Source organism: Macrotis lagotis, chromosome 1 (genome assembly GCF_037893015.1).
Source record: "Macrotis lagotis isolate mMagLag1 chromosome 1, bilby.v1.9.chrom.fasta, whole genome shotgun sequence".
In the NCBI taxonomy this organism is placed as follows: Eukaryota; Metazoa; Chordata; class Mammalia; order Peramelemorphia; family Peramelidae; genus Macrotis; species Macrotis lagotis.
Genome location: NC_133658.1, coordinates 694,166,999 through 694,180,544, shown reverse-complemented (window position 1 = coordinate 694,180,544; position 13,546 = coordinate 694,166,999). Strand labels below are relative to the sequence as shown.

The 13,546-nt window shown below is 36.6% G+C and overlaps 1 protein-coding gene across 1 annotated transcript in view; it reads left to right on the top strand.

Annotated features, from left to right (window-relative positions):
* The window catches only part of LOC141507783 (BBSome complex member BBS5), a 34,015-nt gene that overhangs the window by 9,071 nt on the left and 11,398 nt on the right, over positions 1-13,546 (top strand). Inside the window, exons 6-7 of the mRNA XM_074215766.1 lie at positions 2,007-2,142; positions 3,975-4,070. Coding sequence (XP_074071867.1) covers positions 2,007-2,142; positions 3,975-4,070 — 232 coding nt within the window. The remainder of the gene's footprint in view (positions 1-2,006; positions 2,143-3,974; positions 4,071-13,546) is intronic.

Genomic DNA, 13,546 nt, shown 5'->3' with positions numbered 1-13,546 from the left:
TGTGTGTCTGTGTGTGTGTGTCTGTGTCTGTGTGTCTGTGTGTAATCAAAAAAATACAAAGATTTGAGTATAATGTTAGAAATAACTTTGAACTACCAAGGAAAGATGGCAATTCATCAATATCTATTTGGTAATAGATAAATGTTATAAGCATTTTCTGTACTTTTCCTTTCAATCATTTATTAAGGGTACATGATTAGAGAAATAGAAAATTCACATTTGTACTTTGTATGTGTATGTTTTTATGTAACAAAGAAGTCTAAAAATGAGAGGCATACTTTTATAGTTACATTTATATGATGTTACTTATACATAACTTTCTATTTTGAAAGTTAAGGAAGTCCTTTTATTGATATTGGAAAATGGTTGGCCAATTTATACATGCAGAAAACTAAAACAAAGTGAAATTCATCTAATCAGAAACCTCATTTACTTAGAATATTGTCCAGCATTTATTCTTTCTCAGAAAAAGAAAATGAGATTATATTAGGTATTTAAAGAAACAAGCAAAACAACTCCTAGGGTAGGTTTCTGATTTAGTTCAAACCAGTTTCCTATGTTTTCTACATCTCTTATTATTATTATAATCATTGATGTTCAGAATACTGATCCTGAGTCACTATAAGATCTTGACTTATCAAAGAAATATTTTTCTTCAGAATATTGTACTTAGCCAAGTAGGAAAATGGACTGATGTATTTCAACAAGAGGAAGGAAAGAAGCCTATGTTAAAAGCTCCTTCTGTGTGCTAAGCACTGTGCCAAATACTTTATAAATATTATCTCATTTATCCTCACAGTAACCATAGGAAGTAGTTGCTTTTATTATACCTATTTTACAGTAGAGAAACTAAGTCAGAGAAAGGTCAAATGACTTTCTCAGTCACACAGCTAGTAAGTGTCTAAGATCAAATTTGAGCTTAGGTCTTCCAGACTCCAGGTCCAGAGAGAATTAGCTGTGAGAGAGAGAGAGAGAGAGAGGAGAGAGTGTGTGTGTGTGTGTGTGTGTGTGTGTGTGTGTTTATGGGTGTTCATGCATATGCATATATATGTGTGTAATGTGTGTAGGGATATATATATATGTGTACATATATATATGTAGGAATTGCAGAAATTATTGTTCCATGTATAAATGCATATATGCACATATAGGTTATATATAGAAAACAAAAGTTCCATATTATATAGGTAAGTTGTGTTTTTTATATCTAGAAAGTAATATAGAGACACTCATGGCCTACTAGAAAGAATTCTGATCTCAAAGTGTCCTTACCCCTTCAGTGCCCCAGGAAACTTTATAAAACCAAAGTATAGTAACTTCAGCATAGTGCCTGTACATTGGAGACTCTTAATTAATACTAGTTGACTGAAAAATCTCTAAGTTGGAAAACAGTTGCAGATATTCCATAATGGAAGGAATTTCCTCCCCAGGAATTCCCTAGACTGATGAGTAGTTTGTGCTGCATGATCATTAAGAATATTACAGATTTTTTTGTACCTAATAATTTAGATGTTAAGAATAGCCACTACTAAATTTAAACACATTTTTTTTAAACATAAAATAGAAAAATGGCCTGCCATTAAATTTCTGGTTACTTATTAAGTGACCCCATATATGCTAGTTTCTTCCTTCTGAGATCCTCTCTAATCTTGTGTGTATTACGTGTATGTGCATAAAAATGTCATCTTTCTACATCGTTGTTCACTTGTTCCCTCCTCCATTAGACTGAGCAGAGGCTGTTTTTTGCCTTTCTTTGTATCTTTGGTGTTTAGCATAATGCTTGGCATAGCATAGGATCTTAATAAATGCATGTTGACTGACTGACTACTAACCTTCATTGAAGCAAAAACTAAAAATTTACTTTTGTAAGACTAGTTAATGTATACTAATTGATGCAATAACGAATAAATGTATAATTATATTGGTAATATTTTAGACAGGATATTAGTTTAAATTAGCTTAAAAATTACATTTTCAGCTTTGCTGGTCTATTTTTTTTCTCATAGAGCTTATGAAACTTCCAAAATGTACCGTGATTTTAAACTGAGGAGTGCATTAATTCAAAACAAACAACTAAGATTATTACCACAGGAACAAGTATATGATAAAATCAATGGTGTTTGGAATTTATCGAGTGAACAGGTATGGTTCAATGCAAGACTTTAATAGAGCTTTGTTTGCCTATTTAATAGTCATTTTTTACTTAACTCATCTACTCAGATACTCAAATGATGCTACATCAATATAAACATTCCCTCCAAATAATGGCTCATTTATGATTACCCATTCTGGAAACTCTTGTCTGTATCTTTCTATAAGTTCCCTATACAAGAGATCTACCTAATGTGCTGCTAGACTTCCTTGATTTCTCTTGGCATTACAAGGGCACCATCACTCTTTCTATGTTCTACTTCACTGTTTCCATGTGACTTGCTTCAGTTTCTTTTTTTCAGGCATTTCTTTAATGATATCCTTCATTCTGCTTCTTTTCCTAATTCCTTGTTGGTAATGTGGTTCACATTCTCCTCAATTCTTAATGTTGCCCTCTGAGTGATAGAAATTTTCAGCTTTTTAGAGGCTATTGTTTCATGGCTATGAAAGAAAACTGGAATATATTAGTATTGAAAGTTCTTTCTCTTCCATGTGTTAAAATGTAGGACTCCTTGAAATATTTAAGATCATAGATAATCTTACTTGATAACCTATGATTGCTAATATCAGACAAAGCATAAAATAGGGAGATTCATGCCAGCCAAAAAGTGTTTGCCATTGTGATGGAAGAGCTCCAGAACCATTTGAAGAATTCCATATAGATAGTGAAGTCCTCTGATGCTCATGTTTGCAGGTGATACTGGGTTGATAATATCTTATCCCAGAACATTACATAGATCCATAAGCACTTGAAAGTTTGGTCTAACTTTTAAAATTTGAAAAACTAAGTAGATTATCCAAATCATAATATACAGTTGAATGGACAGCCTGAAGATAGAGCATGTCCATTTAGTATACATTTGTGTATGTTGATTATATAGTGCAATAGACAGTGAATTGGGCCCAGAACTGAAGAAGAAAACAGGTTAAATTATTTTTGGGAAACTGAAAAATCTTTTAATGACTCCAAACATCTTGAAAACAAAATGTGTCCTTTTCTAATTTAAAATGAGATAATATATCTAAAACGTTCTACTAGGTGATGTAGTGGATGTTGGCCCTTTGGATGATAGACATTTTCAGTTCTCTGAAGACTATTGTCTCAGAGCTATGAAAGAAAACTGGAATAAAGTAGTAATGAAAACTCTTTCCTGGAGTCTGGCAGACCTTAGTTCATAATCAGCCTAAGACACTTACTAACTGAGTGACCCAGGGCAACTCATTTAACTTCAGTTGTCAAAAAAAAAGTGCAAAGCACTTTATTTACATAAATGCAATTTTTAATATTTTATTTTAAGCACTGGCTATGTTTTTTTTTTTAATTTCAAGATTTTTAGACTTTTTTTGTTGTTGTTTTTAGGGGGGTTTTTTTGCAAGGCAAATAGGATCAAGTGGCCCATCTAAGGCCACACAGCTAGGCAATTATTAAGTGTCTGAGGCGGATTTGAACCCAGGTACTCCTGTCTCCAGGGCCAGTGCCTTATCCACTGCGCCACCTAGCCACCCCTAGACTTTCAAACTAGAGAATTTGGAATAAGATTTTGAGTAGTTATAATTCCTGGGAAAGGATTGTATGCTCTAGTTTATGGTAGCAAGAGTTATAAAGTATCCCCTGATGGACTTGAGAGGTTGTCACTTATATTTTTTCTCTTAACTTGACATAATTTTTCTAACATCTTGAGGCCTGAGCAAAAGAGTTGTGATGTTGTTGGCTAGAAGGTTTAATTTAAGCATTGTATACAGAACTATTAAATATAATTTAGAATTTTTTCAATGGACACTTATGGATTCTAATCAATGCATATTTTAAATTGTATTTATAGGGAAATTTGGGAACCTTTTTTATTACTAATGTGAGAATTGTTTGGCATGCAAATATGAATGACAGTTTCAATGTCAGTATACCATATCTGCAAATTGTAAGTATGCACATTTTGATTGACCCTATTTTATTAGTACTTTAAATTTTATTATTTTCATATTTTTGTAAATACTACTATATAAATATAAATCCCAAAAGGATTTTATGATTTGTTTTAGACAGTTCACTATTTCATTTTTTTGTTAAAGTAGTAGCAGTTTTCATTATAGATTGCCCAGTTAATTATGATTAAAAATGGTCATGATTTGCTTTTTCAACAAAGGAAAAAATCCAAATATAGTCATAGAATAGTATGCCAGTATCAGCATTCTAGAAAAAGCAAAGTATGTTGGAACTTTCAAATAACCATATTTACTATGAAGTGAAATTATAAAGTAGGCCTTTCTTGGACCTCTTGCAAGGTATTTAGGCTATCAAAAGTAATCCCACAACTTCCTTATAAGGTAATATAAGATAACCCCAGGGTATGTATAATTATATATAGCAGCGCGCACACACTTATTGTATGTCACTGTCTCTCATTTCTGCCCTCTCCTCTCTTTCAATTCTGCCACCACCCTGGTTTAGGCCATCATCGCAAATAGCCAAATGATTGCAGTAGCCTTCAGGTTGTTCTTCCTGCCTCAAGTCTCTTCTCACACTAGTCTGTCCCTCTCATAGCTATCAAATTGATCTTCTAAAAAATAGGTATGACCATATCACCCCTCCCTGATTCAATTAGTTCCATTACCTCCCTAATGCTTTAAGCATCACATATAAAATCCTCTGGGGTTCAGAAAACTTCCTAATCTGGTCTCTTCCTGTCTTTCCCATCTTTTTATGTTACTCAACTCAATGTGCTCTGCAGTCCAGTGACACTTACTTTTCTGCTGTCTCTCACTTAAGATACTGTCTCCCAATTCCATGCATTTATTTGGTGCTCCATTCCTATAACTCCCTCCCTTCCCTCCTTTATCTCCTGACTTCCTTTTAAATCTCAATTAAGGGGGGGCGGAGCCAAGATGGCAACAGGAGAAGAGCCTGTCTTAGGTGCTCTCTCTCTATAAGATTTCAAAACTTATAAAATAAGGATTCTAACTAAATTTTGAAGAGACAGAACCCACAGAGGGATCCAGTGAGGCAATTCTCCTGCCCAATTTAACCTGGAAAATAGTGGAAAGGCTCTGCTCCATGGGGTTAGAAGGATGACCTGCAGCTCACAGCAGTCAGGGCAGTTTCCTGACCTACACCCCCGGGGAGCACTGGGCACAACTTGGAAGATTAGTGGGGGGGGCAATGCCAGAGCAAAGGCATGAAGCCCAGCTCTCAGGGCACTCAATGAGCAGTGTGGCCATGGCAGCCAAGATCCAGGAATCTGAAGCAGGTGGAGCTGGTTAGCAGGAGCCCCCAGTCGACTAAGCCTTGAGTGCTCAGCTTACCAAAGGGAGGGGAGTGGAGAGAGACTTCCGAGGTCTGTGCTCTGTCCCTGAAACAGGACTTTGGGTCTCTGACCACATTCAGATCCTGATCACAGTCTAGGCTCCCCATAGAACAGCAGGGCCTGCCCTCCCCTCCCTACCTCAGCCCCGTGGCATAGGGGGTAAAGGGGTGTGCTTGTGGTCATTCACAGACCAGGAGGGAAGACAGAGCTTCACACTGAGATCCTTGTGGGGGAGTGTCCCAGTAATACTCAAAAGCTCAGGAAGCACCCCAAGACCAGGTACAGACTGGGGAAATGAGTAAACAGAGAAAAAAGAACACCATTGAGAAATACATGGTCTATAATCCCAAGAAGGATCAAAATACTCAATCTGAAGATGAGGAAGTACAAGCTCCTGCATCTAAAGACTGCAAGAAAAATGGAAATTGGGTTCAGGCTATGACAGAGCTGAAAAAAGATTTTGAAAATCAAGTGAGGGAAATAGAAGGAAAAATTGGGAAAGGAAATGAGATGCAGGAAAAAAATGAAAAAGAAGTGAACAGCTTAGTCAAGGAGATCCAAAAAAATGTTGAAGGAAAATAACACGTTAAAAACCAGCATAGGTCAAATGGATGAAACAGTTCAAAAAGTTATTGAGGAGGGGCGGCTAGGGGCCTAGTGGATAAAGCACCAGCCTTGGAGTCAGGAGTACCTGGGTTCAAATCCCATCTCAGACACTTAATAATTACCTAGCTTTGTGGCCTTGGGCAAGCCACTTAACCCCATTTGCCTTGCAAAAACCTAAAAAAAAAAAAGTTATTGAGGAGAAGAATGGTTTAAAAAGCAGAATTGGCCAGATAGAAAAAGAGATAAGAAAGCTTTCTGAGGAAAACAAATCCTTCAGATGTAGAATGGAACTAAAGGAAGCTGCTAACTTTATGAGAAGTCAAGACAATACTTCAAAACCAAAAGAATGAAAAAATTAAAAGAAAATGTGAAACATCTCATTGAAAAAACAACTGATCTGGAAAACAGATTTAGGAAAGATAATTTAAAAATTATTTGGATACCATGATCAGGAAAAGAGCCTTGACATCATTTTTAAAGAATTCCTACAGGAAAATTGTCCAAATATCCTAGAAGCAGAGGGCAAAGTAGAAACCAAGAGAATCTACCGATCTCCCCGATAAAGATCCAAACAGAACAACCCCCAGTAATATTACAGCCAAGTTCTAGAACTCCCAAGTCAAAGAGAAAATATTACAAGCAGCCAGAAGGACACAATTCAAATATTGTGGAGCTGCAGTCAGGATCACACAGGACTTAGCAGCAACTACATTAAAGGCTCGTAGGTCTTGGAATATAATACTCCAGAAGCAAAGGAGCTTAGAATGCAACCGAGAATCAACTACCCAGCAAAACTGAATAATGAACCAGGGGAATTTCAAATGTTCCTGTTAAAACAGAAAGTTTTATCTTCAAATGTAGGACTCAGGGGAAGCATAGAGAGTGGAAGAGAAAGGTAAAATATGAGGGACTTAATGATGATGAACTACATGTATTCCTGTATAGAAAAATGATACTGATAATACTCATAAGAAACTTCTCATTTAATAGAGCAGGTAGAAGGAGCTTTTATAGATGAAGCACAGGAAAGAGCTGAATTTTAAGATATAATATATTGTAAAAAGGGAGTCAATGGCTAAAAGGGAAATGTAATGGGAGTAAGAGAAAGAAGAGGCGGAATAGGCTAAGATATTCCATATAATAAGTTTTTTTTTATCACAATGAGCTATTGCAATGATATGGAAGGGAGAAGGTGAGGGGGAATGAGGGAACCTTTTCTTTCATCAGAGGTGGCTCAGAGAGGAAGCAGCATATATACATATATATGTGTATATGTATATATATACTCAATGGGCTATAGATATCTAGAGTAAGGAGAAGGGGACGGGGGAAGGGGGGGATGTGATAGAGGAGAGTGGACTGTGGGAGAGAGTGGTCAGATATAACACATTTTCTTTTTACTTCTTGCAAGGGGCTGGATTGGATGGCCTGTCTGGGACCACAGGGCTAGGTGGTTGCTGGGCCTTAGGGGTGGTATGTGGGCTCGGGGCCTCTTGGCCCCAGCGCCAGGGCAGGTGATCAGTCTGCTGTGCCACTAGCTACCCTACAGCACATTTAAGAAGAGAGACAGAGTGAAAGGAGAGAGAAAATATAGTATATGGTAGCAGGGAGGTATGAATGGAGGGAGTTGCGATCAGCAATGGCAACAGTGGAAAAATAAGGAAGTAGCTTTTGTGATGGACTTATCATAAAGAATGTGATCTACCTGTGACAGAGTGGTGGTGTTAGAACACAGATTGAAGCACATTTTTTATTATTATTTTTGGGGGGTAGGGTTTGCAGGGCAAATGGGGTTGGATGGCTTGCCCAGGGCCGCACAGCTGGATGATTGTTGGGTGTCTGATACCAGATTTGAACCCAGGTGGCTCCTGGCTCCAGGGCTAGTGCCACTGTGCCACCTGGCCGCCCCTATTATTATTACTGTTGTTATTATTATTATTATTATTATTATTATTATTATTATTATTATTATTATTATTTTACGGTTTTTGTGGAGCAGTGGGGTTGGAGTGGCTTGCCCAGTGTCACACAGCTGGGTGATTGTTGGGTGTCTGGGGCTGGATTTGAGCTCAGGTGCTCCTGACTCCAGGAGCTGCACCACCTAGCTGTCCCTATTATTATTATTTTTTTTTAATTTTAATTTTTTCCACTTTATTGCTCATGAGGGTCTATTTTTGGGGGGAGGGGGTATTATGTTTACTCCTAAACAAGAATATTTTAGTAATGTATATAAAAAAATCATTTGTACAAAAATAAAATAAATATAATAAAACAATCTCAATTAAAATTTCACCTTCTTTAAGAAGGCTTTCCTACTGAATGTTAGTGCTTTCCCTCTGCTGATTAGTTATCCTATATATATTTTGTTTTTACATAGTTGTTTGCAGGTTATCCCCCCATTAGACTATGCATTCTGAGAATAGAACTACTTTTTTGTCTTTTTGTATCTTGGTAGACTGCCTTGGCCCATAATATTGCTTGTTGACTGTTTTGCCAAAAGAACTTCAAAAGTGAGATGTTTAAGACTTATAATCAAGGGGGCAGCTCACAGGTGGTGTAGTGGATAAAGTCCTGGCCCTGGAATTAAGAGGACCTGAATTCAAATCCAATCTCCAACACTTATTTAGCAGTGTGTCCTTGAGCAAGTCACTTAACCCCATTGCCTTGCAAAAATAAAATAAAACAAAAGACTCATTACTTAAAACCAGTAAAGATGGGGGGTGGCTAGGTAGCATGGTAGATAGAGCACCAGCCTTGGAGTCAGGAATATCTTGAGTTCATGTCTCAGACACTTAATAATTACCTAGCTGTGTGGCCTTGGGCAAGCCACTTAATCCCATTGCCTTGCAAAAACTCATAGTTGTATTGCCTAGTCCCAAACCAAGATCAGGGGCTTGCATAGCAAGATGGCAGTATCATACTTCTCCCTAAATCATACTGTTTTGGGTCATAGAAGACTTTCAGGTCCCCACAGAAGGCTAAGTGGTCCCAAGACCCTATGAGAACATAGTATTCAGTATTCAGAAAAAGTAGTAGGACCCCAAAGATTATATATCAGAACCAAACAAGACCCAGAAATTCCCTCCACAAGTGTGCTGAGTCTGGCCCTAATTGCAGTTTGAAAAATAATGTTAGGTTCCTTAAAATAATTAGCAGTATCTATCTGAAACCATCAACAAGCATTATATTCAATGGGGAGAGGCTAGAGGCATTCCCAGTAAGATCAAGGGTGAAACAAGGGTGCCTATTATCATCACTACTATTCAATATTGTATTAGAAATGTTAGCATCAGCAATTAGAGAAGAAAAAGAAATTGAAAGAATTAGAATTGGGAAGGAAGAGACAAAACTCTCACTCTTCGCAGATGACATGATGGTCTACCTAGAGAATCCCAAGAAATCATCCAAAAAACTACTGGAAACAATTAGCAATTTTAGCAAAGTTGCAGGTTATAAAATAAACCCTCACAAATCCTCAACTTTTCTATATATGTCTAGCAAGATACAGCAGGAAGAGCTAGAAAGAGAAATCCCATTCAAAGTAACCTCAGACAATATAAAATATTTGGGAGTCTATTTGCCAAGACAGAGTCAGAATCTTTTTGAAAACAATTATAAAACACTTCTCACACAAATTAAATCAGATTTAAATAACTGGGCAAATATCAGCTGCTCATGGATAGGTAGAGCTAATATAATAAAAATGACAATTCTACCAAAACTAAACTATCTGTTTAGTGCCCTACCAATCAAAATTCTAAAAAATTACTTTAATGAGTTAGAAAAAATTGTAAGTAAATTCATATGGAAAAATAAAAAGTCAAGAATTTCCAGGAGCTTAATAAAAAAAAGTGCAAAAGAAGTTGGCTTAGCCCTACCTGATCTAAAATTATATTATAAAGCATCAGTCATCAAAACTGTTTGGTATTGGCTAAGAAATAGAGTGGTGGACCAGTGGAATAGACTAGGTCTAAAAGTAGGAGATGATTATAGTAATCTGCTGTTTAATAAACCCAGAGTCCAGCCATTGGGATAAAAACTCCCTCTTTGATAAAAATTGCTGGGATAATTGGAAGTTAGTATGGAAGAAACTTAGATTAGACCAACACCTCACACCCTTTACCAAGGTAAGATCCAAATGGATACAGGATTTAGACATAAAAAAACAATACTATAAGCAAACTAGAAGATCAAGGACTACTTTACCTGTCAGGTCTATGGAAAGGGGAGCAGTTTATGACTAAGGAAGAGTTGGAGAACATCACCAAAAACCAATTAGATGGTTTCAGTTACATTAAATTAAAAAGCTTTTGCACAGATAAAACCACTGTAACCAAGATCAAAAGAAATGTAGTAAATTGGGAAACAATCTGTACAACTAATGATTCTGACAAAGGACTCATTTCTGAGTCATATTTTTAAAACAAAAAGCCATCCCCAATTGACAAATGGTCAAAGGATATGCAAAGGCAATTTACAGATGAGGAGATCAAAGCAATCCATAGCCATATGAAAAATTGCTCTAAATCATTACTTATTAGAGAAATGCAAATCAAAGCTTCTCTGAGGTACCACCTCACACCTCTCAGATTGGCCAATATGACCAGGAAGGATAATGATCATTGTTGGAAGGGTTGTGGGAAATCTGGGACACTATTACACTTGGTGGAGCTGTGAACTCATCCAACCCTTCTGGAGAGCTATTTGTAACTACTCCCAAAGGGCAACAAAAATGTGCATACCCTTTGACCCAGCAATACCACTACTGGGTCTATACCCTGAAGAGATGATGAAAAAGGGTAAAAACATTACTTGTACAAAAATATTTATAGCAGCCCTGTTTGTGGTGGCAAAGAATTGGAAATCAAGTAAAAGTCCTTCAATTGGGGAATGGCTTAGCAAACTGTGGTATATGTATGTCATGGAACACTATTGTTCTATTAGAAACCAGGAGGGCCAGGATTTCAGGGAAGCCTGGAGGGATTTGCATGAACTGATGCTGAGTGAGATGAGCAGAACCAGAAAAAACACTGTACACCCTAACAGCAACATGGAAGTGATGTTCAACCTTGAAGGACTTGCTCATTCCATCAGTGCAACAATCAGGAACAATTTTGGGCTGTCTGCAAAGGAGAGTGCCATCTGTATCCAGATAAGGAGCTGTGGAGTTTGGACAAAGTGCAAAGACTATTCCCTTTAATTTGTAAAAAAACATATCTTATTGTCTGATCTTGTTACCTCTTAGACTTCTCTTCTTTACGGATATGATTTCTCTCTCATCACACCCAATTTGGATCAAGGTACAACATGGAAACAAAGTAAAGATTGACAGTGCTTTCCGGGGTGGGGGGGGGGAAGCAAGATTGCAGAGGAAATTGTAAAACTCAAATAATATCTTTAATAAAAATAAATAAAAAAAAGAAAAGTAATGTTAGAAGAATGAGTTAAATAATGTAAGACCCCCTCAATAAAAAATGCTTCTGTTGTCAGGAACATCCAAAACATAAAAGAGGGTGAATCAAAAGCATCCACATTCAAAACCTCAAAGGAGAACAGTGTGGACATAAGGTCAACTAGATTCCTAGAAGATATGAAGCAAGTATTAACAAATGATTTTGTAAATAAAATGAGAATGCTAGAGGAAAAAACTGGAAAGGAAACAAGAATTTTGAAGGATAGGGAAGAAGAATTAACAGTTTAGTGTAAGAGATAGAAAGCCTTATCAAGTTAACAGACTCATTGAAAAATTGAACAGACCAAACAGAAGTTAATGACTGAAACAATGAGAAATGTTAAAAACAAAAATCAAAAGATTAAAAATACAAAAGAAAACAGCATATATCATATCAAAAACAAGTAACCTGGAAAAGAGATCAAGAAGAAATATTTAAGAATTATTGCACTATATGAAAGCCATGACAAAAAAAAAGAATCTAGATATCACATTTTAAGAAATTACAATAGAAAGCTTTCCACATCTATTACAGTCCAGGGTTAGAGTAAACATATAGAGACGTCGTCACCCCCCCAAAAGAAACTCTAAATTTAAATTTTCCAGAAACAACATAGCCAAAATCCATAGATTCCAGGTCCAGAAAAGGAACATATGATATGTAGCCAGAAAGATTTCAAATTCCAAGGAACCATAGTCAGGATCACACATTTAGCAGCTACCAGTATTAAGAAACTTGGGGGGAGGGGGTTGCAGCTAGGTAATAGATAGATCACTGGCCCTGGAGTCAGGAGGACCCCAGTTCAAATTTGAACTCAAACACTTAATAATTTCCTAACTGCAACTTTGGACAAGTCATTTTTTTAAAAAAAAAAGTTAAAGATTTTATTTATTTTGAATTTTCCCCTAATCTTGCTTCCCTCCTCCCCCCACTCCTCCCACAGAAGGCAGTATGTTAGTCTTTACATTGTTTCCATGCTATACATTGATCTAAATTGAATGTGTTGAGAGAGAGAGAAATCATCCTTAAGAAGAAACAAAGATAGCAAGATTACATAATAAGCTAACAGTTTTTTTTTTTAATTAAAGGTAATAGTATTTGGTCTTTGTTCAAACACCACAATTCTTTCTGTTTGTTTTTCCAAGGCAATGGGGTTAAGTGGCTTTCCCAAGGCCACACAGCTAGGTAATTATTATGTGTCTGAAGTCACATTGGAACTCAGGTACTCCTGACTCCAGGGCTGCTGCTCTATCCACTACACCACCTAGCTGCCCCTACAGTTCTTTCTCTGGATACAGATAGTATTCTCCATCACAGATACCCCAAAATTGTTGGGCAAGTCATTTTTTTTTAGATTTTTCAAGGCAGTGGGGTTGTGACTTGCCCAAGGCCACACAGCTAGGTAATTATTAAGTGTCTGAGGTTGGATTTGAACCTAGGTACTCCTGACTCCAAGGCCGGTGTTCTATCCACTGCGCCATCTAGCTCCCCGGGACAAGTAATTTTTAACACTATTGCCTTAAATAAATTAAAAAAAAAAGAAACTTGGAATGTAATATTCTAAAAAGTAGATGATCTAGGCTCACAACCAAGTTTCAAAGAAAAAATATTAATAGCTTACTCTGTTATTTTGGTTACAATTATTTTAGTAAACAGTTTTATTTAACAATAATCTAATAACTAAACATTTTCTGATTTAGAGAAAGATGGACAAATTACCCTAGGTCCCTTATGCCTTCTGACATGGCTTTTTGCACCAAGCAATTTTAGTTAGCATTCATAGGAATTTTGAACAAAGGAAGCTAACAGTATGTTAAAAATGTAGTCTAGTATAATGACTCAGAATTAATGAGCTAAGAAAATAGTACAGTAGCAAAAACATCCTCCCATTCTTTTTTGGACAACTCCTCTCCCAGAATCAATGGAACTCCATGCAGAAATAAAATCTATAACTTTTCTCTATGGAGAAGGTTGTATTTTTAGCCCAGATAGCTTCAGGGGAAGGGAAACTGAAGACTACCTTTAATTGAATTA